Source organism: Globicephala melas, chromosome 5, assembly GCF_963455315.2.
Source record: "Globicephala melas chromosome 5, mGloMel1.2, whole genome shotgun sequence".
NCBI classification, from domain to species: domain Eukaryota; kingdom Metazoa; phylum Chordata; class Mammalia; order Artiodactyla; family Delphinidae; genus Globicephala; species Globicephala melas.
The window spans coordinates 33,664,137-33,688,180 of record NC_083318.1 but is presented as its reverse complement, the minus strand read 5'-3'; the positions used below and the strand labels follow the sequence as shown (position 1 = coordinate 33,688,180).

Below are 24,044 nucleotides of genomic sequence, written 5' to 3'. Positions count from 1 at the left end.
TCAGACCTAAAAATATAACAATTTAGGACACAGAATCAGCATCAGCTTAATCCTTCAAAGTATTTAAAGAGGAAGCAATAACTCTCTGGTCATTTCTATAACAGGAACAAAATACCTGTAATAAGGGGGGACTATCTGTATAGGGGATAGGATTCCACTACCAAAATCAGCCACCAGGGTAGTCAGGGAATTGGATGTGGGAGGAGTAAGATACAGCCTCTCCTAAGACCAATTGTCTTCCTTTTATTAGTAGCAAAGAAAGGGAATGATATGTGAATAAATTATGCAGTCTTGGTAGTCAAAGGTGGAGATTACCCCCTAGCCCATGTTCTGGAGAAGCTCCAGTTGGCTCTGGGATTAGAAAGAAGGGGAAGGCGAAAGTGTTGTGGGAGGTGACCCCACTGACAAAACCAATGGCTGTAGAGAGAAGGGTGGAGCATAGTTTGGGTGTGCAGGTTTCAACTTTTGTATTCTTCTTCCTGTTCACTCTTCAGGTTCAACGTTAGAGTCTAGAGTTGCTGTTTTAAGTCCTTGAACAGGTTTAGCTAGACTAAAAAAAATGATCCCATGCTCTTTCAACTTGCCTAGATACTTTCCTGCCTTCCTCTGTGCTGCTGCAGGGAGGAGGTAAGCCTACTGATAACAACTCCAGACATGGTATTGGGTGTTCCTCCTTCTGTGATGGGATTGTTTTGCTCTTTTGGCAGGCAGCTCATTTGCAGAAGCTTGTCCTGACGCCCCTGTCAGCCCTGCGGTCCCTATTCCCAGGGCCCCAGAAGCTAATCCAGAAACGCTATGACAAACTGCTGGACTACAACAGCTACCTGCAGCGGGTGGTGGCGGATGAGTCAGACTTGGCCAAAAGGGAATATGAGGCCCTCAATGCCCAGCTTGTGGAAGAGCTCCAGGTGTTCAACCGGGCCGCGCGGAAGATTCTGTTGAACTGCCTGTGCAGTTTCATCACCCTCCTCAGGGACCTGATGCTCGTGGCCCAGAGGGTTTATTCCACGGTGGTGCCGGTAAGCACAGCACCAGCACTTGGCTACCTTGGCGTACGGAATCTGTCAGAAAGTACAGCATGCAAAGCAGCCTGCTCATAGCGTGCCTGAGTGTAGTGTATGGTGTGGCTTCTATTTTAGCTGAAGCCAGTCAGAGAATATTCTGCTCCTTATCGCTGTTCTGCACAGGAAGGTAAAATCAATTTTCCTAGTGCTGGTTTGCTGTGACTTATACCCTTGGAGCTCTTTTTGGAAATTCCTTTTCAAACACCAAACATCTTTCCGCTTTGCTCCCCTCATTGATGGAACCAATGTAGCTCCATCTGCCTGATGCTATGTTGAAGCTTATCAACTTATATTTTGTATTCTCTTCCCATTTAACCATTTTTAAATGTTAACCATGACTGAGACATGGATCCAAAAATAAGGCCATCTCACTGTAATGACAGAAATAGGATATCAGTCAAACCAGTCTTTGTTTTGCTTTTGTTTTCCTCCAAAGAAGAGAAGCCTGATGTGTGTGTGTAAAAAAAAAAAATATATATATATATATGTATAAATATATGTATATATCTTAGCTTTCCATTAGGGTATGATTTTAGAACTATTTTCTTTTTTTTAAAGATTTATTTATTTATTTTTTGGCTGCCTTGGGTCTTAGTTGCAGTACACGGGATCTTCGCTGAGGCATACAGGATCTTTTGCTGCAGCGCGCGGGCTCTTTGTTGTGGTGCGTGGGCTTCTCTCTAGCTTGTGGCATGCGGGTTTTCTCTTCTGTAGTTGTGGCACGTGGGCTCTGTAGTTTGCGGCACGTGGGCTCTCTCGCTGAAGCACGCAGAGCTCAGTAGTTGTGGCGCGCGGGCTAGTTGCCCTGCGGCATGTGGGATTTTAGTTCCCTGACCAGGGATTGAACCCACATCCCCTGCATTGTAAAGCAGATTCTTTACACTGGACCACCAGGGAAGTCCTTATAATTATTTTCTGAAGAGGAAGAAAGATATTTACAACCTAATATCAATTTAAAAAAAATCAGCTTCGTTTCTTGGCCCTTCATTTCAAGTGTATTACTTATTATTCAGCTCGTGTGATATTTAATGGACATTTCAAGGAAAATTAATTGTCCCTACTTTACTTTTTATTGTATAGTTAATTAACTTTTAACTTATCATCTGAATTAAATTAAGTTGAATAAAGAGGTGCTACATTTACTTGGCTCAAAAGGAAGAACTATTTAAAAATAAGTAAGCAGTCCCACACTCATTCTGTGCCCAAACCCCTCCAACTCCTGCTCTCACCCCAACTGATATTAGTTCATTTTTATATACTTAGAGTTTCTTTGTGCCATTAAAAGTAAATGCAAATATATATTTTTATTTCCTACACAAACTAGCAAACTATAGTACATTCTGCAATTTGCTTTTAACATCCATGTTAGTACATAGAGAGCTTCCTCATTTCTTTTACAGCTGTATATTAGTCCACTGCATAGTTGTACAATAGTGTGTAATCAGCCTCCTATTTTTTTGGTAACAACTTTATTGAGATATAATTCACATACTATATGCTCCACCCATTTAAAATGTACAACTCAATGGTTTTTGTATATTCGTAAGAGTTGTGAAACCCATCACCACAATAAATTTTTAGAATATTGTCATCACCCCCAAAAGAAACTCTGTACCACTAGCAGTGACTCCATATTTCCCCCTAACCTCCCCAGTCCCAGACAACCACCAATCTACTTTCTGTCTCTACATATATGCTTATTCTGGACATGTGGCATAAATAGAATTATACAACATGTGGTTCTTTGTGAGTGTCTTCTTTCACTTAGCCTAATGTTTTCAAGTTCCATCCATGTTGCAGTGTGTTTCAGAACTTAATTCCTTTTATTGCCAAATAATATTACATTGTATGGATATGTCACATTTTATTTGTCCATTCATCAGTTGATGAACATTTAGGTTATTTCCACTTTTTGGCTATTATGAACAATGCTGCTATGAACATTCAAGTTCTTAGTGGATGTATGTTTCCATTTCTCTTGGGTATATACCTAGGAGTGGAATTGCTGGATCATATGGTAACTTTATGTTAACCTTTTGAATAAATGCCAGTCTGTTTTTCAAAGTGGCTGCACTATTTTACATTCTCAACAGCAATGATTGAGGGTTCCAATTTCCTCACATCTGTCTTTTTTATTATGGCTATCTTAGTGGGTATGAAGTGATATCTCATGTGGTTTTGATTTGCATTTCTCTTATCAGTCCCCTATTTTTAAACTTTTAAAGTTCAAGTGTAACTTAAAAGATTATATACAGTAAAATAAAAGAAGGAGCCTTAAAACACCCAGTCTTCAAAGGGACAGGGGAAGGAGTAGCTATAGGAATGTGCAGAGAGAGCTAAGTGGAAAGGTTTACCTGACAGGATCTGTGACTATCAGTCAATACTACAGAAAGCAATAAATACTAAAGAAATTTATTGGGAAATAAATTTCCTTATCTCACTTTCCTCCCTTATTCTGATTTCCTGTGGGTGCTTCTCATTGCAAGAACCCATCTGGAAACCAGAGTGCAAGGAAGCTGTTGATACACTCTATACTGGTCAGCCTTCCAGAGCACAGAGCAGGATGGAAATGGAAAAAGAATAAATTTGAAAAGACAAACAAAAGATATTCAGCACACAAAGTGAACGCTGGTTAGAGTTCAGCAATACCACACTATGATTACTTTTTATGTATAGCTTTTTTGTTTTTCTTAAAGTTAATAATTGTGTTTGTCTTTTATCAGCTTAATTTTCATTTGCCTAACTTTATTTGCCAGTTTGACTGGATCACTTCTTAAGACATTCAGATGTGTGATATATTCTATTAATTGTGTCTTCTTGCAGAAATCTCTCAGAGAACTGGTTATCTTTTTTATCTCATAATTAACTGTAATCCTGGGATTACTTCATCATCATTCTGGGGAATCCCTTTGCCTCTCTTCTGTGTGGGATCTCACATTTCCTTATCCCATGTTGACCTTCTTTCTTGCTTTCTGCCTTTATTTGAGGGAGCAAATTTTTGAGTAGTTTCTTAAGAAAGGAAAATTGGGAGGTTAATATTTTGACACCTCAAATATCAGAAAATGTCTTTATACTATCATCATATTTAATTGATAGTGTGTCTGGGTGTAAAATTTTAAGTTGTTCTTCCTGAATTTGAAAGCATTCCATTGTTCCATTGTCTTCTAGCTTCCACTGTTTCTGTTGAGAACTCTGTGTGCATTTTGGTTCTTGATTCTTTGTATGCACTTTCCCCACCCTATCCCATTCTAAAAGTTTATGGAATTTTCTTATTGTCTTCATCAGTCTGAAATTTAATGATGATGAACCTTGGTGTGTCAGATGCTTTGTGGGATCCTTTCAACCTGAAAATTTATGTCTTCTGCTTCTAGAAACTTTGAACATTTCATTGATGATTTTTCTCTCTTCCCTTTCTCTTTTCTCTCTTTCTGAAATTCCTGGGTTGTTCCTCTAATCTTGTATCTTTTTCCACTTATTTTCTGTCTCTTTATTGCTTTGCTCTACTTCCTAAGAAAATTTCCTACTTAATCTTCAAACCCATCTTTTGATTTATTCTTATTTCTATTCCCATGATTGTAATCTTTGAAAGTTCTTTTTGGCTTTCTTAAGATGAAAACAGGTTGCTTTTATTTTTATAAGGTTCTTTCTTTCTTGTTATAGTTATGACTTAGATGTCTGATATACTTGATCATTCACCACTGATAAAGAGTTGAGGACGAATTGGCAGCATTGAGCACCTAGATAGGCATTGAAAACTCTAAGCATCCACTACTGTGTAGAGCAATTTGACTGCAATTTCATTTGGGAACTCCTGATGATAGCACCATTAGGTCTTTCCTCTTAGGCTGGTCAGAGTCTCTGGAGATGTCCCTTCAAGTTTTCTGCCTAAAGGGTAATGGTTGACTGCTAGGCCTGGTTGGCAGGGTCTCTGGGTCCAGTCTATATCCACTCACTTAACCACCCTCTTTCTAACATGGGTCCCCCACCATTATTTGTGCCTAGTGTCCCCGGTCTAGATACTCTCTGATTTACCATTTGCAGAAAAGAAAACTTCATCTTCTGCTAAGGTAGGGAAGAAGCAATCACCAAGATTCACTGAAATGGAGAAAGAATCTGGGGATAAAACTGCTTCAAAACAATTCCAGTCGTCTATATCTGCATAACAAATTACACCAACCATGGTGGTATGAAACAACCAATAGTCATTTCTTACTATTGTTTCTCATAGTTCTGGGGTTCACTGGGATCAGGTAATCATTCTCAGTGTCTCAGTCAGATAATAGCTGGGGCTGAAGTGGTCACAAAGACTTTCTCAGGCCTCTAAGATTGGTGGTGGGAAGACGACAGAAGACTCAAACAGCTGGGGACTGGAATAGCTGGGGCTCCACAGACACCCACCCATCCCACCACCACCCCCACCACTCCCCACTCCATCTTTCAACATGGTCTTCTGATATGGTGGACACAGTGCAACTGGACTTCTTCCATAGCAACTAAAGTCTCCCTAAGGTAAGTGTCCCAAGAGAAACCAGCAGAAACTGCATGATCTTTTTTAGCCTAATCTTGAAAGTCAAACAGCATCACTTCCTTTATTCTATTTATTTCAACATTCTATTCATTGAGGCAATCATAAATTCCCACCCAATTTTGAGGGAAGGGGACATTGACTCCACCTCTTGATGGGAAACATATCAAAGAATTTGCTTATTTGTTTTAACCACCACAGGATCTTAACCAATGTTTCTTGTTTTAGCCTTTTTCTCCTTCCTACTGTACCACCCTACCACATTGGAGAGCACTATTGCCATCAATTACTGAGTCTTTCTTCCCAAAATTTTATTGCTATTGTAATTTTTTCTCTGCTGTTTCCTTTTATTTAAGCTTGAACTTAAAAAAATCCTTGTCATTTTTGTGGGATTCCTGGAGACAACAAATTAGATGGTTTTGATATAGGAGTTTTAATGTTGCCCTAATTTTTCACTGTGGAATATGGTATAATTTTTCACTGTTCATCACAGATCTACTAAATTCAATACCTAATATGGTTAAGTATTTGTCTGGGAACGTTGTATTTCTACCTACAGGTACCACTGTTGGCTTCAAGCATCTCTGAAATTCAGAATCGAGTACTAGAAGAGGTTCAAAATCTGAATTTTGTGAAGGATAACAGTGCTACATTTATTGAGAGGAAACTTAGTTTTGAAAGGAAGAAGACTGTGCAAATTCTGGTGAGTTTGGTAGCATTCAGTAACAATGATGACTATCACTTTTTTGCCTTGATCAAATCATAATATATTATTTTCCATATCACTTATGTCATTCTAATATCCTATAGTTTACCTACTTATTATATGTAGAATTTCTTGTCTATTTCTAGCCTCTATACTATGAACTCCATAAAGTCATAGATTTTTTACCTGTTTTGTACATGATGTATACAAAACAAGTGCCTAAATCGTGCCTGACACAAAGTAGGCACTCTATAAATATCTGTTGGATGAATGAACAGAATTTTATAGAGCAAAATCATTACAGTTCGAACCTTTCATTTTTCTCGATAAGGAATCCCAGTTTGCAGAGATGAAGTGGCTTTCTCAAAGTCACTTAGTAGCAGAGCTGGGACAGGGGCCAGGCCTCTTGACTCCTGCCTAATTTACTGATATTATTTCCTGGAAAAATACATGCACATGTACAATTTACTTAATTAAATATTATTTATCAAGTGCTTAATACACAAGTGATTGCCTACAGCATGGCAAAGAATTAAAAAATTGTTCAACATCAAAGAAGGATTAGAACCTCTGCCTTCGTATTCTCAGCTGAATTTTCTTTTTTCTCTACAACACTGCCCTCATGTGCTAACTAGAGAATCTTTCCCTGCATAACTCAGCTAAATACTTTCACATAATAACTTGATCTCTGCCTCAACATTGAAATAATCCTTAATCAATGTATGGCTTCAATAGTTAAAAAATCTCCAGAGAAGAAATATCTACCAATATTTATCTGTGTGGATTTTATTATACATCTATCTGAACCAAAAGCTCTCCTTACTTCTCCCAGCCGGAAGTGCCACGTCAGAATGACACTCACCGCTGCAAACTTCTATCCACGTACAGTACAGAGGAACTCTACCAAGCTAAGCGCAAGTGCAACGCTACACAAGAATATGACATCAATCTTCTGGAAGGGGAGTTGGTGGCTGTGATGGAACAGAAGGATCCGTTGGGGAGTACCAGCAGGTGGCTTGTTGACACAGGAAGTAAGTTTTTTTCATAAGAAGCAAAGAACTTCCACCTCTCTTCTAGTTGAGATTTTCCCAGGGGGCCTCTGTGTCCTTCTCTAACTGCAACTGTTTGGAAAGAGTTATAAATAACCATGTTTCTTCTATTTCCTATCCAGTTATAAAAGGATATGTGTATTCCTCCTTCCTAAAACCCTACAATCCAGCAAAAGTGCAGAAGGTGGACGCCGAGAACAGGTTCTGTGATGATGATTTTGATAACATCAGCCTCTTTGTGTCTTCACGACCAGCCAGTGACAGTGTCACAGGCACCCCAGAAGGTAGCATAAGTGATAGCAGCTCATCTCTTAGTGGAACGTGTGGGAAGTCTGAAACAAACGGTACTGATGTTGACAGTTTTCAAGAGGTAGATGAACAGGTAAGAATTTGAAACTGATGTAAAGACGCTTGGCTGATGGAATCATGAAAGATGTTCTATCTTACTGTGAGACTTGGTGGAAGTGTCAGCTTCTCTGCAGCACTTCTCTCTAGCACTTCCTCTCTGTGCACCTTTTTTGCAAGGAATTTAATTCTCTGAGCCTGTTTCCTCAAATGAAGAAAAGAGGACAATAATTCCTACTTTGCAGAGTTGATGTGTGGATATTAGAGATATTAGATATTAGAGATATTAGAGATAATTTTATATGTAAAGTACCCAGCACAGAGTAGGCACTGAATAAATAGTAGCTGTTACTACTTAGAGTGAAGTGAAGATCGTCTCTTTATACTTCCCCCGTGAGAGGAAAACAGCTCAATACTGAACAGATCACCGCCATCAGCAGCATGTGGAAAACTGACCGTAGTTCCTCTGAGAGCAGTATCTTCATTGCCCCATCTATGAATCAGTCATTTTTAATCTCTTGCATAATGACATATACTATTGACATATACTGAAACTTTTAAAACATACCTTTCTCTCCCTTAACCAGTGCAAAAGCTATTGGTATAACCCTTTCCCAAAATGGTAAGTTAACTATAATATAGGGTTCCTTTTTGCTACCTCAGAAATGTTAATCCCCAAGTGGTGACGAACTAACTGGTTCCTTTTTTAAACTTGTTTTTTTTTCCTTAGTGGCCTTTTTTTAAAATCTGTATTGGGTCTTCGTTGCTGCCCGTGGGCTTTCTCTAGTTGTGGCGAGCAGGGGCTACTCTTCGTTGTGGTGCGCAGGCTTCTTATTGTGGGGGCTTGTTGCGGAGCACAGGCTCTAGGCACGCGGGCTTCAGTAGTTATGGCACATGGACTCAGTAGTTGTGGCTCACAGACTCTAGAGCACAGGCTCAGTAGTTGTGGTGCATGGGCTTGTGGGATCTTCCAGGGCTTGAACCCGTGTCCCCTGCATTGGTAGGCGGATTCTTAACCACTGAGCCACCAGGGAAGCCCCTAGTGGCTTTTTATTAATTAATTTTAACTTCTTTTTTAAAAATAAGGTTAATACATGTTCTTTGTGGAAAGTTAAAACAGTAGAAAGATACATGTAAATTAATAGTAAAGGTCTTTATTCTCTCCTCAGTCCTACTTTTCAGAGACAACATGCAGGTACATCTTTTCAGATATTGTATTTACATGAGTGAATTTATACTTAGACGAGTGGGAACATATATGTGGTACATAATTTTTTTCAGTTAACAATATATCTTAGATAAAACAGTACCTAAATATCTACCTTCTTCCTTAAAAATTCTGCATAGTATTTCATTATCTGGATACATCATAATTTATGTAACTATTACCATAATAATAGACATTCAGAATATTTTGAGGTTTTTAAAATTTCAAACAATATTTCAGGCCAGATCCTTGTTCATCTATTTTTATACACTTATATATGAGTATATCTGTAGGGCAAGTTCCTGAAAATACTGCAGTGTCAAAGGATATGTAAAGTCTTGATATACATTGCCATACTGCTCTTCAAAACTATTTTTATTCAACTTCTTTCAACAATACATTGATTGCTGTCCAATTCATGACTGATACATTAAAAAAGTTTTATTAAGTTCTTATTTACATACCATACAATTTATGCAATTTAAGTATACAATGCACTGACTTTTAGTATATTAACAGGGTTTTGCAACCATTACCTGAATCCAACTTTAGAACATTTCCTTCACCCTAAAAGATCCTTTGAACCCATTTGCAGCTCCTCCTCTTTCTCACTTTTAGCCCCAAGAAATCTTTAATCACTTTTTTCCTCCATAGATTTGCCTTCTTTGTATTTTTTGTATTAATGGAATCATACAATATGTGGTGTTTTACAGCCAACTTCCTTCACTTAGCATGTTTTTTGAGATTCATCCGTGTTGTAGTATGTATATGTATTTTGTTGCTTTTCATTGCCTAACGGTATTTTACTCTATGAATATAGCATATTTTGTTTATCCATTCACCAACTGATGGACATCTGGGGTAATTTCTATTATGCATAATGCTGCTATGAACATTTGTGTGTAAGTCTTTGTGTGAATTTCATTTTCTTGAGTAGATCCCTAGGAGTGGAATTGCTTATTGGTAAGATTAAGTTTTTAAAAAAACTGCTAAGCTGTTTTTCAAAGTGACTACCCCGTTGTATGTACCCAACAGCAATGTATGAGGATTGTGAATTGCAGTTTCTCCACATCCTTGCCTTATTGTTTGTCTTTTTTATCACAGCCATCTTAATGGAAGTGAAGTGGTGTCTCATTGTAGTTTTGATTTACATTTCCCTAATGACTAATGCTATTGAGTATTTTTCATGTTCTTATTGGCCATTCCTGCATCTCCTTTGGTGAAAGGTCTTTTCAAATATTTGCCCATTTAAAAAATTGGGCCATTTCCCTTCTTATTATACAGTTTTAAGAATTCTTTATATACTCTGCATAGAGTTCTTTATCAGATATATAATTTGCAAGTACTTTGTCCCAGTCACTACTGATTCTAAACTCATTTATACATTACTATGTGTTCTTACCACTTTTCTGTCTTGAAGTTTCAAAAACCCTGTTTTTCTATTACTCATTCACTCTCTTAGTTTATTCAGAGTTTCTATAAGACAATATAATGTTATAATACCAACTGATAAATGAATTTTTATCAGTGAAATCTATATACTTGATTAAATGTCCTGGCTAGCTTTTAATAACTTCTAGGTTACTAAGATAACTTTCTAAGTTATCTTAATAACCTAGGACAGACACTGGAGGACCAAATTTGTGAAGATGACCTAAAGCTGGCTTGATGTTGAGTTCTAATTTTTACTTGGCTTTACAGGGACTTTTGGATTAAGCACCTCACTTAGGCTCTTTCAGCATGAACTGTATAGTCTAAAATTGCATCTAGTGCCTACTAGCTGCTACTGCAGAGTAATTGTCTTTGAGTAAACCTATTATGTATCATGAGAATTAGATCCATTAGAAGTTTCCATTGCTGAGAGGAAAAGTAATGAGATAATTTTCTTTTGCCCAAAACAGAAAGTATATTAATGATATCTCTCCATAAAGTGCTACTTGTTTTCTTTCTCCTCTGAGTTTCGAACCAATTCAAAACAGACCCTGGTGTCAGGGATATAAATCTAAACATTATTACAAGTATAGCTGGATTAGAAAATGCAGCTTGGATCTGCGGCCACATAGAATCCCCTATACCTTTGCTTTGAGTTGAAATAACGCAACCCAAATTGCAGGTCTCTTCTGATCAAATAATAATGGCATGATCTGTATTAGTTTTCTATGCTGCATAACAAATTGTCACAAACTAAGTAGCTTAAAACAACATAAATTTATTATCTCACCGTTTCCATGGTCAGAAGTACAGGCAACAGCTTAGCTGGGTGCTCTGCTTGGAATCTCAGAGAACTGAAATCTAGACATTTGCTTGGCTGTGCCTCTTTCTGAAAACCAGGGCTGTCTTCCAAGCTCATGGTTGTTGGCAAAACTTAGTTCCTTGTTCCAGTAGGAACAAGGTCTCCATTTTCTTGCTGGCTATCAACCAAGGACCACTGTCAACACTCAGAGGCTGTGCTCAGATCCTTGCCACGTGGCTGTCCCTATAGGCAGTTCACGACATGGCTGTTGGCTTGCTCAAGGCCAGCAGGAGAGCATCTCTCTGATTTCAAATCTTTCCCTTCAGAGGTGACTGGACTCTCTTTTAAAGGACTCACCTGATTATGTCAGGCCCACTCAGGATAGTGTTCATCTAACTCAAAGTCAACTTATTAGGGACCTTATTAGGCACCATTGTAAGATCCCTTTACCTTTACCATGAAATGTAACCTAATCACAAGAGTGAAATCCCATCATATTCACAGAGGGGATTATACAGAACAAGTTCAGCAGGAGGTGGTAATCTTGGGGTTCTCCTTAGAATTCTGCCTACCACAGTATGTAAGATGCCTTGTTTGGCAAGCAGGATGTTGGACTAATGTGATAATCTTTGGTACTTCTTGAAGAGGACCAAGTTTAATAATGGCTAAAACCAAGTTTTAGAGGGAAGTAATGGCTGAGAATCAGTGCTCTTTTCTTTTTTCACATAAATAATACTGAGAACATAATTTTTGACATCAAAAAAGTTGTTTTGCACTAATTCTAGATTCATTGTCCGGTCCCTCCTCTATACATTTTTCAGCTGCTTATGATAATAATGCTATATATCTAGTGTGTCATTATTTTTAAAGTGCTTCAAAAGTCAGCAGGCTGTAACATATTTAAGTAGTCATTAAATGATGCTTTAGAGAGCTATTTATTGACATGAAAAGATTTTAAAATATATTTTGAAGTGAAAAAGCAGGTTGCAAAAATTATGTGTACAATAATTACATGTTTATTACCACTTTAGGTAGGTAGGTAGATAGAAAGAAAAGTGGAAGAAGAAAAGGAAGAAAGGATAAAAGAAAAACAAGGTATTAATAAAAATTAGTAAATTTCTTTGTGTTTACCTTTATTTAAAATTGTTTTTTACAAAAATTACTTGTGTAATAACAATTCATAATTGTTAACTAAAGAACAAGAAAGCTTGCTCCTGGTGGGTAAGAGAGAAGAACAAGCATTTTTCATGCCATATAACTATCTTGGCTTCCTGAGCTAATATAATACTGTAAATGCTGGTTTTGTAGCTTTTTAGTTTTGGAAAGAAAGATTAAAATACATTATGATTTTTGTTGTTGCTAACTGGAGAACTGGGATGAAATCAATAAAATGAAATTCAGTGAAGAGAGGTAATGTGGCTCACTAAGGGAGAATAATTAAATGCACAAATATAGCATAAGGAAATGCTGAACTGGCAATGGTACCACAAGGAAAGAGCTGGTGGTTATGAACAGTAGGTAATAAATTGGGTATGAGTCAATAATACAGTAATACAGAGTGTTATTTAAAAAGAGTAAATGCTGTGGAGAACTGGGTTGTAGTCATAAAATATTGTCCATAAAATGTGTCAGAGCTTTACAGATTGCAAAGAAGCAACTAATAAAATATATTTTCATAAATGCCAAGGTTTGGAAAAAAAGGATTAGATGATTATGTCTTAAATTTACAAAATTTTAATGTGTCTGGACCAAAACATAATAACACTGAAAGTCCAACAGCCTAGAACAATTGAAATATTTTTTTAAAAAAGAGAGAAAACCTTTAGCTCTTAAATCCATAACAGATTGAAAACTTCTAACCTGTAGTCAAACGTGATCGACTACCATCTCTTTAAAAGCAGACTTACTTCCATTTTGAGTATCTATCTTAAGTGGAAGCACAAACATATATAAAAACCGAAAAATCCTCATCCTAAATTAATTTTGGACTATGACCATCTAAAATATTGAAAGTATATATTATAATTTTGTAATTTAAGTTTACAATTTTATGAGAATCTATATTGAGTGTTTAAAATATAAGCTTTGCCATAATTTCATACCAAATAGATGTAGGTGGAAGATTTTATATTGCCCTTGAGAGTATATATGCCAAATTGAAAGACCACCACAAATATTTAGGAATCATATATTAGCAGGTAATTTGACCTGCTAAAAAATCTATAGCTGCACTGATAAAGTATATACATTATGTATAAAAATTGCAAAAGATGGCTAGCAACTGCTAATGTGGGCTCTTAAGATTATTTCAGAAGCTGTGTTATGATACATGATATTCCTGAAAGCTTTTGCAAACCAAATCCTCCACTCTGTTCTTGTGAATATATTCAATGTCTTCACTTTCTAAACAACAAAACATATTAGAGATTCCAGTCCCTTTCCACAAGAATACACTCTGCACATCCTTGCTAGAACAAGAGTTTGGTTCCTAAAGTACTATGAGAAATGGACCAAGCACAGGATTTGGAGTTAGAAGATATGGTCCTAGCAGTACCAACTAGCTCTATGATTATGAGCTTGTTACTTCTTTAAGTCACAGCTCACAGGGTTGTTGAGGATAAAGCACATTTGACATGTAAACTGTTATGAGAGTTATAAAAGGTGGTCATTATTGCTACCACTCCATTGCTCAAGAATTTATGGCATCTCCCTTTTTGTTTTCTCTTTACTTTTTAAAATTACAAAATAACCCATGTCCACCAATCTGTCTTGTATGTATCTTGTATGACACAAGATGATCTCTTGAATGTTCTTGTATGATATCCAAGCCCTTCAGCCTTACTTTCAAATCAAATCAACATATATTTGAATTCCTACTGTATACCAGATGTGGTCAATGGAAGTTGAAATGTGGTTCCTCTCTCTGAGGTGGAGCTCATGCTAGAGCTGATGAGATGATATATAAGTCAGTGGTATCAGAATACCATCAAAAGCTAAATAGTTCAAGATCTAAAGAATAGCTTACACTGTACCTATATAGTTGACCCTTGAACAACTCGGGGGTGAGGTGTGCTGACCCCCTGGGCAGCTGAAAATCTACAAAAAATTTTGACTCCTCCAAAACCTAACTACTAATAGCCTACTGTTGACCAGAAGCCTTACTGATAATATAAATTCTTGATTAACCTACATATTGTATGTTTATGTATTATATATACATACAAGAAAGTAAGCTAGAAAAAAAGATTAAGAAAATCATAAGGAAAAGGATACATTTACAGTACTGTACTGTATTTATAGATACTCTAAGTTTATGTCATCTGTTTACAAAATGAATCATTTAATACCCACTTCAATATTGTATTATATGACACAAGACACTGTAGATGTTAAATGTATTGCTAACACTAGACATCAGAAATGAAAAAATAATATGAAAAAGCAATTCATATTTATTTACAGGTATAATGATTCATGCATTGAAAACAAAGCAGCAGCAATAGGATTGCTTTATGGTAGCCTAGTGTAATCAATATGATTGCTTCATGGTAGGCTAGTCTATACACTAATGACTGAATCATTATCAAATTTTTATGGCATACAGTATTATAGCCATATTCCTAGTACAATATTGGAAACATTGTTTACTTTAAAAAAAAACACTTACCTGTGATGATAGGCTGATACGCAGTCTCTCCAATTATGAGGAAGAGGCATACTGAACAGTAATATAATTCTTTGAAAGCAAAGTTATAAAACAGTAAGAAAACGAACACATTTTTTTATGTTAAATATCACTCATCTTATGCCTATGCAAGTAAGGGTAGACTAGTTACTATATATATTTTAAGCACTCATGACATACCTTACTTTTTCTTAATTTTTTTGATATTTCTAAACTATGTGGTTCATCTGTGAGTTTTTTCAAATAGTTGCAAATCTCTCCAAATTTTTCCAATAATTTACTGAAAAAAATCTGCTTATAAGTGGACCCACTCAGTTGGGTGTTGTCCAGGGGTCAACTGTAGTCCCCCCTCCACATTACCCAGTCTCTTTCCTGCTCAATGGAGTCACCTTATTTCTCATAATTTCCTTTTTATATTGACCTTCAATTTTGAGAAAGTTAATCTGCTTGCCTTTCCCATATACTGTTTCCATGTATTCATCTCTGTACCTTTGAATAAGACATATCCACCCCTTTATCAACTTCGTCACCTGTAAAAGGTTACTTCTTCCAAAACACAGCTCACAATTAGCTGATATATATATATCACCTGCATTTGTAGGGCGTTTTTTGTTTTGTTTTTTTGTTTTTGCATGTGCTCCTTTTTATTGGCATTTGTTTTGCCTAGCTGGGTTATAAGTTCTCTGATAACATAATATCTGGTTATTAATAGATACTTAATAACGACTAATTAAATAAATGAATGAATAAATGTTGTTAGTTGATTGCTAAATTTTATACCATAACCGAACATTTTTATTAACAGTCTTATGATTTTAGTGGAGGAGGGACTAGTCACTTATTTAGAGGCTTCCTATGCATCTAATAATTATGAAGTACTCTTTTGAGGTTAAAGAAAAATTCTTTTGACTGAAATATATTTTATTAGTCTCTCTAGGTCACTCAAATAATTTAAAATTATAAATTTAATACATTGTCATTATAAAAGTTTATAAAATGAGTTAACAAATAAAAATGAAAATCACCTCTAATTCTACTACTCAAAGAAAACCATCTAACAATATTAGACACATATTGCACATCTGATTCTGTATCTTTTGGGTGGGGGCGCTGAGCACTTTATCATAAGAATTTTCCTGTGTTATTAGTCTCAGAAAACACTATTTTTATGACTACAAATTTCCTTAATGTAAGTATCTAGAATTTAATTTTTGCTGAACCTTTAGTGTTATTCCAACTTCCCTCCCACTTTTCACCTTATAAGTAAGTCGGTATTGCAGTAACATTATTATGCAATAGTCTGTGCCAATGTTTCTATTTCATAGAAGAGACTCTTAGAGCTATTTCTGAATCAAAAAGAGTTAACATTTAAAAAATCTAATAGAAAGTGCCAAATTGCCTTCAAGAATGGACAGTTTAGACTCCTCCCAACAGAACAATAAGAATGGAAATTTCACTCTATTTTCATCTTGGGCCATACTTTAGCAAAATAAATCCAACAAAGGAGTTGGGGAGTGACTTTGGAAAAATAAGAAAACTTCAGCATTTCTTCTAAAAGCTTGGAAGTCTTTATTATGTTTGTCTAAATTTTTAGGCTCTGCTTCTAATAATGTCATTTGCTTCTGTGTCTAGATTTTCTATGCAGTTCATGCCTTTCAGGCACGGAGTGACCATGAACTCAGCCTTCAGGAATACCAAAGAGTTCATATACTTAGATTTTGTGACCTAAGTGGCAACAAAGAGTGGTGGTTAGCTGAAGTTCAAGGGCAGAAGGGCTATGTTCCAGCTAACTACCTTGGGAAGATGACTTATGCTTAAGAAAATAAGCCTTTGACTTTTATCTTCTGGCAAGTTGTTGACTGACTACCTCATAAAACCGACATTACAAAATGTTGACCTAGAAATCAAGAAACCTCCAAACTACATGAACTGATACCATACCAGGTTTTAAGGAAGACTGTACTTCCAAACAAGATTATTTCAAAATGTATTATGAAGAATACATGTTGAAGGAAACACTAAACAAACAAATAGCAAAACAGTCAAAGCTCCAACTATCAACTACTTAAAAGTGATCTTCTGAAAGGGTAAATGTATTCTTTATCGTCATGAAAGGTTGGATTTAAGGACAAGGTTTTTTCAATTTACTGTATTTTATTTTTCTGTATATTTTGCCTTCAATGTTTTTGTTTTTCATATTCTCTCTTTTGCACACGCATGCACATATATACATACACACAAATATATACCATATACATTACGTGGTTTACACACATATATGTGTACTATATGGTATAGATTATATACACATATGCATGAACCAGGGAGTGTACTAAAGAGACATAAGAATAGAAATTGCATACTTAATTAACAGTCAACTAGAAGTCTGATATGGACCCTCTATTTTCTTTTTTTGGCCACACGGTACACCACAGGGCATGTGGGATCTTAGCTCCCCAACCAGGGATGAAACCCACGCTCCTGCATTGGAAGCGTGGAGTCTTAACCACTGGACCACCAGGGAAGTCCCTGGACCCTCTCTTTAATATAAGTTTCGAACTTAAAAAAAGAAACTTGAAAAATAGTGATAACATTTACTGAATGCATACCATGTGCCGGACATTGTTATAAACACTTTATATGTGGTAACTTATTTGATACTCACAACATTGAGGAAACTGTTGCCTAAAGAGGTGAAGTAATCTATTTAGCCCAAGTCACACTGCTAGTAAGTGGCAGGGCTGAAACTCAAACCCAGGTCTGGTTCTGCGGTCCACACCCCTAACCACTACGTGGTATACATTTACTATGAGCAAAGAACATAGTGATAAAAGTAATGAACATCGATGAGGACCATTTTCCTCTTAGGTCCATATTTAAGTATTGAGAAGTTTTTCAAAATCAAGGGCTATAGGAACTTCCATGATAAGCCTAGAGAAAAGGAAGCATGTAGGTTTATTATTTTTATTTTTTGCTTAAACATTTTTGAAAGTATAATTGTTTAAAAACTATCCTACGTGATCACTAATGATACTTTAATGAGAAAATATTTTTGGATCACTCAATCATGTAGATGATGAATGGGGAATGTGTGTTCCATGTTCTGAGCTAAGATATAAATAGTTCTAGTTGCTGATCAGTACTTAGACCAGGTAGGCACTGAGGATAACATCTGCTGTAACACAATGTCCCGGAACACTGAACTTTAATTTAGGAATAGCTCAGAACTGTCCCCTAAGATTTCAGGCATATTTTGTCCCAAGACATTTTACTGAACTAAAGATGCTTCTTTGAAACAGAAAAAAGATTAAATTTGACTTGGTGGTTTCCTTTAAACACCAAAATAAGGTGGATTTTCATTGTCCATATAAAATGTGTTAATACACTAAATTTTAAGATTAAAATTACTTTCAAAGATTTGATCTCTATAATATATATCGTTACATATATTACTGAGGAATACAAAAAACAAATGAAGAATGCTGCTTCTCAGAGAGCTGTTGACTTTAGCATACATATGACGTGTATAACCACAGAAATTCATGATAAGGCTTTACATGACAGAAAAATTTATATTTTATGCTATTGTTTCTAAAATTCTTAATTTAAACCTGGACTTATAAAGTTCTACTTATAAGTTGTTTCTGCATAAATTTTTTTTTGATGAATAATTTGCACAATTTATTTTGCTTAGTGAGTTGTATGCTACATTATTTAATTGATTTAGAAAATAGAAAAAAATGTAGATATTGGATTTATATAATAATTTATGTTACCATGCTTATTGTTAAGTATTTTGAATATCACCCATGGAAAGGCCCCATATTGGAGCCAGCAAAATGTCCAGTGGCTGTCTTCACTACAGAAGGAGGCATATTTATTTCATTTTTAAAACTTTTTTTTATTGGGGTATAGTTGTTTTATACATAAAATATTTTTTTGAGTTGGGTACCAAAAGAAGACTGGACATACAGGGACTTTTTGTCTTTTAACTTGTGCCAACTATGAATATACCTAATCCGTGGGGAATTTTTATATAATTTAAATTAATTGTGACCTAAAAACTCCCCCCACCACCCCCAAAATGAAGCATTATAAAAGTAACACATATCTGCTTTTCTGGCTGATATAAGTGACTAGATGTATATGAGAAGTTTTGTCTACCTGTGTGGTCTTAGGATTGATGCTTCCAGTCTGACCTTACAAGACACCACACCATTAAAATCATAGCTGCAGTTAGTTGCTGAGCAAGAGTTGTAATGAAGCCACCTTCTGCAGTCCCCCACCATTGTGCAGAACATCCATTACATTGTTGCTATTTTAAAAATACAACCTACATTTCATATGCCATTTAGGTTTGTTTTTTTTTAAAACATTATGCGATACATTTGTTTTCTAAGTATGTTATTTCAAATCAAGTAATTGTAATTTTGAGGTCAGGAATTATTTTGTTGGGTCTAAGGGAAATAAAATCCCAAGACAGTTATGATGTATATAAGTCTTCAAGAAGTTTAAAAAGATAAAACTGTTGGTGCCATCATTACAATTTAGGCAAGGTATGCTAATTATATATTCTTTCTTTATATCTTTAAAATTAAATGTTATTTTATAGTATAGAATTCTCTGAAATAGGTATTTTTACCAAGAATGAAGGGGAAATTTTTGTGGCTAGTTTTCTTCACAAAACAAATAAACAGGTGTATATATACATTTTATTTAGTATTTATTTTTAAATACAGATGCCTTAAACTATACACATAATAAAGTTTAGAAATTATAAAAAAACCAGTAATACAAAGTTACCATGGGTGCTTAAGTCATGTGAAAAAGTCACAAGGCCACTATATGAACATTCCTTATATTTTAGAAAAATATCTGGTCTTAGTATAAAAATTCTATGAAGGAGGAATTGTGCGGAAGAGATAAAATGCACATTGTTAATCATATAAATGCAGCATTGCATGGAATACTTTTAAGTGCTGGTATATTCCATATCTTCCCTAAACTATAACTTGGACTTTTAGAGATGCTTGTCACTATTTGTGATGAATATTTAGATGATTTACAAAAATTAGTAAACATGGAATTAAAAACTCTTCACTTTTCCATAAACTTCTTGGACTTTTGTCAATTGCAAAAACCTCTCAAAGTTCTGTGAGTAAAGAGAGGAAATCTTCATATTCTAAGATGGCAAAACCACTTTACTTAAATCCTGTTTGTCATAACTACAGTTTCTTAAGGCACTCAGTGCACCGTTCAATACTGAATACATCTAGAAACCTCACAAAATTTAAGCTAAATTAGGCATATAAGTTTACATTATAGTTGATGAGGAAGGAATTAAATTTGATTGATTGGAAGGACACTAGACTTTATACTCTCGAGATATCCTACTACTTATGGAATGATACTATTTTTGAAGTCTATTTAAAAAAATTTTTTAAATTATCTCCCTCCTCTTATATATACTAAATAGTATATATATAAAAAGCCAGTCATTAAATTCTCTGTGATCTACAAGATTATTCCAATATAAAAATCTTTACTCCAGGAATTCAAGCTGAGTCTCTGTAAGCCAGTTACTGCACACACAATATTACACTCTAGATACAGACAAAATTTGCTTTAATTTTTCAGGAAAATAAGTCATTTTAGTATATACCAGAATAAGATGTTCTTGTTCAAAAATCTGGGGAATGTATTCTTAGTTAATTAAATACAGCTTATCTTACTTTAAAGAAATAATATTATGGTATGTAAATGTATGGCTTTCTCTACTTGCTTATATAATTTTTATAATTATTGCACCAAGTGTATTTCTATAAAATGATGTATTTCCTATATAACCTATGGTCATCACAGTTTATAATCTGTTACTAATAAACAGTACTACCACAGCCTTGTTAAGAGTCAGAATCACCTAACCTTTGAATATTAGAGGTGTTTCATTTGATCTCATTCATTATCATCATACAGGGGGAAACCAAGATTACACAGCTAATACATGGAGGGACTGGGATTCAAAAACAGGTCTTCTGACTTTAAGCCAGTGTTCTTTTAACGTTTTCTTTAAGTCACTAAATTATCTGATTAAATAATCTAATGGAAAGCACGATATACAAAACAGAAAAGTGATATTGACCAAATTTCTACTAAAATGGGATTTGAACTTACAATCCTAAAAGCTTGCTTTTTGGCTCAGCTATATATCTGTTTATTCATTCACTGAGCCAAAAGCTGCAGTGGGAATACCATGGTGTGCAAGACAAACAAAATCCTTGCCGTCACACAATTTAAATTCGATGGGAAAAACAAACGATACATAACAGAATAAAAGAAGTGATAAATATTATTAATATAAAGCTGGCCACTTTCATCACATGCTCAGTTAAAAAGCCTTGTAGCTCACTTAATGATACGGTAAAATCAAGGTCTAAGAGCTACTTGAGGATAAACTCTAATACCAAATATACCTCTATAAAATACCAAACTGAGTGAGTTATACATTACTAGATGTATGCATCCTACACATATGTGAAGATTCTAAATATATATTTATACACATAATCTATACAAAGAGCCATGCTCAATAAAAGTTAAATTACTTCCTAAAGTTTTCTAAAGTCTTCTCTGAAATACTATAGAAAGTAAAATAATTGCTTCTCTTTTCAACTCTGTTCAGCAGATGTTTTGACTATGATGGGATAAAATTTTCCATTACAGGTGCCAATTGCCAATGTACAACTGTCTGCATTATTGCTTTAATTTCTTGTAGGTACTGAGGTTATATTAACTGTTATAGTTGTTGAGATGAACTTGTGTCACACTGTCGTTTTATCCAGTTTAGTCCAAACTGGCCCTGAACTATAAGCAAATAATGATGAATATACATTTTTTTTTTTGGTCTTTTGACACTAAAGGGGACTTGGAGTTGATGCCAAATTGGTATTTATTCCACAGAAATCTGAGTTTCTCGAAACAAAAACATCTGCAGGCAGATTTTAAACATGTAAATAGATGTTTACTCCACTTTGTAAAGCAATGGATTATTTCAGTACTGAATCGTAATTTACCATGAATAATTTAGTGCCATTATTTAACAAAGCAGTTTAAAATATCTTTCCTTAAAAAAGACCAAGTTTACTTCAAAAAGCTTTAAATTCACAGAAATCATTTATCAATATATTTTAGAGTAATAACATGAGGAAAATATAGGAATTAAGGGAAAGGGTTTGAGATTAGAGGTTTATAGTGAAGTGTTAGTTGCATACATCAAAGCTGAAAGAAAAAGGCTGCTCAGTCTAGTGAATGTAGCAATTTGCCGGACTTCTAGTTTCTGGATGAAATGAGGTATTCGTGAAGTATAAAATATATAAAAATGGCTGCTACATTTTGCTACTGCTCTGATCCAGAAAGCCTCATGTCTTCTGTCAGAGTATGTATGTAAAACAAGAGCAGGATAATTTGCTAGCTTGCAAAAAGTCAACAACTCAGACCCTTCATACTTTCTGACTTAATGTACACACACACACTTCAAAAGAATCTCAAGAATTAATCATTATATGGGAGCTTCTTTTATACAAAGTTAACTAAAATTAGGTAAATTGCTGTAATATTTTGGGCAGTAAAAATAAAATCGCCTTTTTTTTCATGGTATAGGAAGATGCTATCAGTATGTAAACAAATCAGAAATTATCCATCCACAAAGACTCTTGGAATGGGTATTTTCCTCAAGAATTCTCAGGAATGTGTGTAACCAGGAAAAATCAAAAGTCAACATTTATTAAGCATATACTATGTGCATATGTTACACTGGCAATGTGATGAAACTGGGAAATGTGAGAAAACTATTGCACTGAAAGGGCATGGGGTTCACAATCTATTAGAAGAGATAAATCCCTAAATAACTGATATGAGGTGACAAAAAGGTAAAAACATAATACAGGGATATGAGAAATCAATTATGAAAAATTAATTTTGAAAATGGGGAGATGAAATATTTGGGGGGAGAGGGAGAATCAATTGAAATGAGGCTGGGACTGCCAATGATATCCAGACTATGGCAGGGCGGGGAGTAGAAAACTTGGGTCATCCCTGGCTCTTTGTAAGGCATCTTATTCAGCAGGATCAATTATTGGGACTTTGCCAGAAGATGAATTTTTAAAAAAAATTCACATATGCTATCAGTCTTCTGGAATTCCAGAAGTTTTCATCGAGAATTAGTCATTCTAATCATTGTTTTCACATACTATGAAAACTGTCAAAAGAAAAATGCTAAACAGATTTAAAATAAACATTTCCAAGTTTCATTAACTACTAATTAGCATTTTAAGGTAAGAAATAATAAATTTCATTATGAAGATTTTTATTAAATTATAGTATACTACAGTTTATGTCTTAATAATAAGATTTTAATCTTTAGGGTAATATGATATAAAAACCTACTTGGCCACATTACTTCTTGAGTTTCTTTTGGGCAGCCTTCTTCTTGACCATCTGTAATCGCTTCATGGCATTGAGTTGTGATTCTTGTGAAGTTGGACCTTTAAGGGATGCTGAGGGAGAGCTGCTTGATTCTGAAGTGGTTTTGTTAGTGGTACTTCCACTAGGCCCTGATGTCCCACTATTTCCATTCCCACTTAGTTGGCTGCTGCTTCCTGGAACCAAACTACTTGGACTGGGAAGACCTACTTTGCTAACATTGTCACAACTAACTGAGCGACTAAGGCCAGTTTTGCCCAAAGTTAGAGGTGGAGGTGGTTTCAGTGGTACAGTGGGTGAAGTGCTGTTACTGGAACCTATTTTGGAACCTATTCCACCTTTGGATGATGTTGCCAGACCAGTCAAACCCACGGGCTTCTGGTTAGCTGATGAGGTAGCAGGTTTCCCGCTATTGTTTTGGGTTGTTGAACTCAATTTTGCTGTGGATGGACCAGCAGAAGAAGTTTTGGCTGCAAAAGCTGCCCATCCAGTTAGGCCACTAGTTGCTGAAGAGGAAACACTGGTACTAGAAGAATTTCCTGAAACAACCGTGGATGCCTAAAAAACATAATATAAATATTAGAGCCAAGTGTAATTAACACCTAATATAATATTCTTAAATATATAACAAGTTTAATGGTTAAGACATTTTATACAAAAATGATCTGGGAAATTTAAAGCATAGCACCAAAATTAAGTTCTGCTAAACTGATCTGAAAAAACACATACAAGAAAACCTATCCATAGCT

General features: G+C 35.2%; 2 protein-coding genes across 4 annotated transcripts in view; one reads left to right on the top strand and one right to left on the bottom strand.

The window, feature by feature from the left end:
* ARHGEF38 (Rho guanine nucleotide exchange factor 38) overlaps positions 1–16,860 on the top strand; it is a 153,976-nt gene extending 137,116 nt beyond the window's left edge. The window contains exons 10-14 of the mRNA XM_030864144.2: positions 708–1,019; positions 6,149–6,292; positions 7,128–7,326; positions 7,467–7,726; positions 16,447–16,860. Coding sequence (XP_030720004.1) covers positions 708–1,019; positions 6,149–6,292; positions 7,128–7,326; positions 7,467–7,726; positions 16,447–16,632 — 1,101 coding nt within the window. The 3' untranslated portion in view covers positions 16,633–16,860. The remainder of the gene's footprint in view (positions 1–707; positions 1,020–6,148; positions 6,293–7,127; positions 7,327–7,466; positions 7,727–16,446) is intronic.
* INTS12 (integrator complex subunit 12) overlaps positions 8,824–24,044 on the bottom strand; it is a 36,164-nt gene continuing 20,943 nt past the window's right edge. For all 3 annotated transcript variants that reach the window (XM_030864139.2, XM_030864140.2, XM_060299120.1), the window contains exon 7: positions 8,824–23,853. In XM_030864139.2, the coding sequence (XP_030719999.1) occupies positions 23,269–23,853 (585 nt within the window). In that variant the 3' untranslated portion in view covers positions 8,824–23,268. The remainder of the gene's footprint in view (positions 23,854–24,044) is intronic.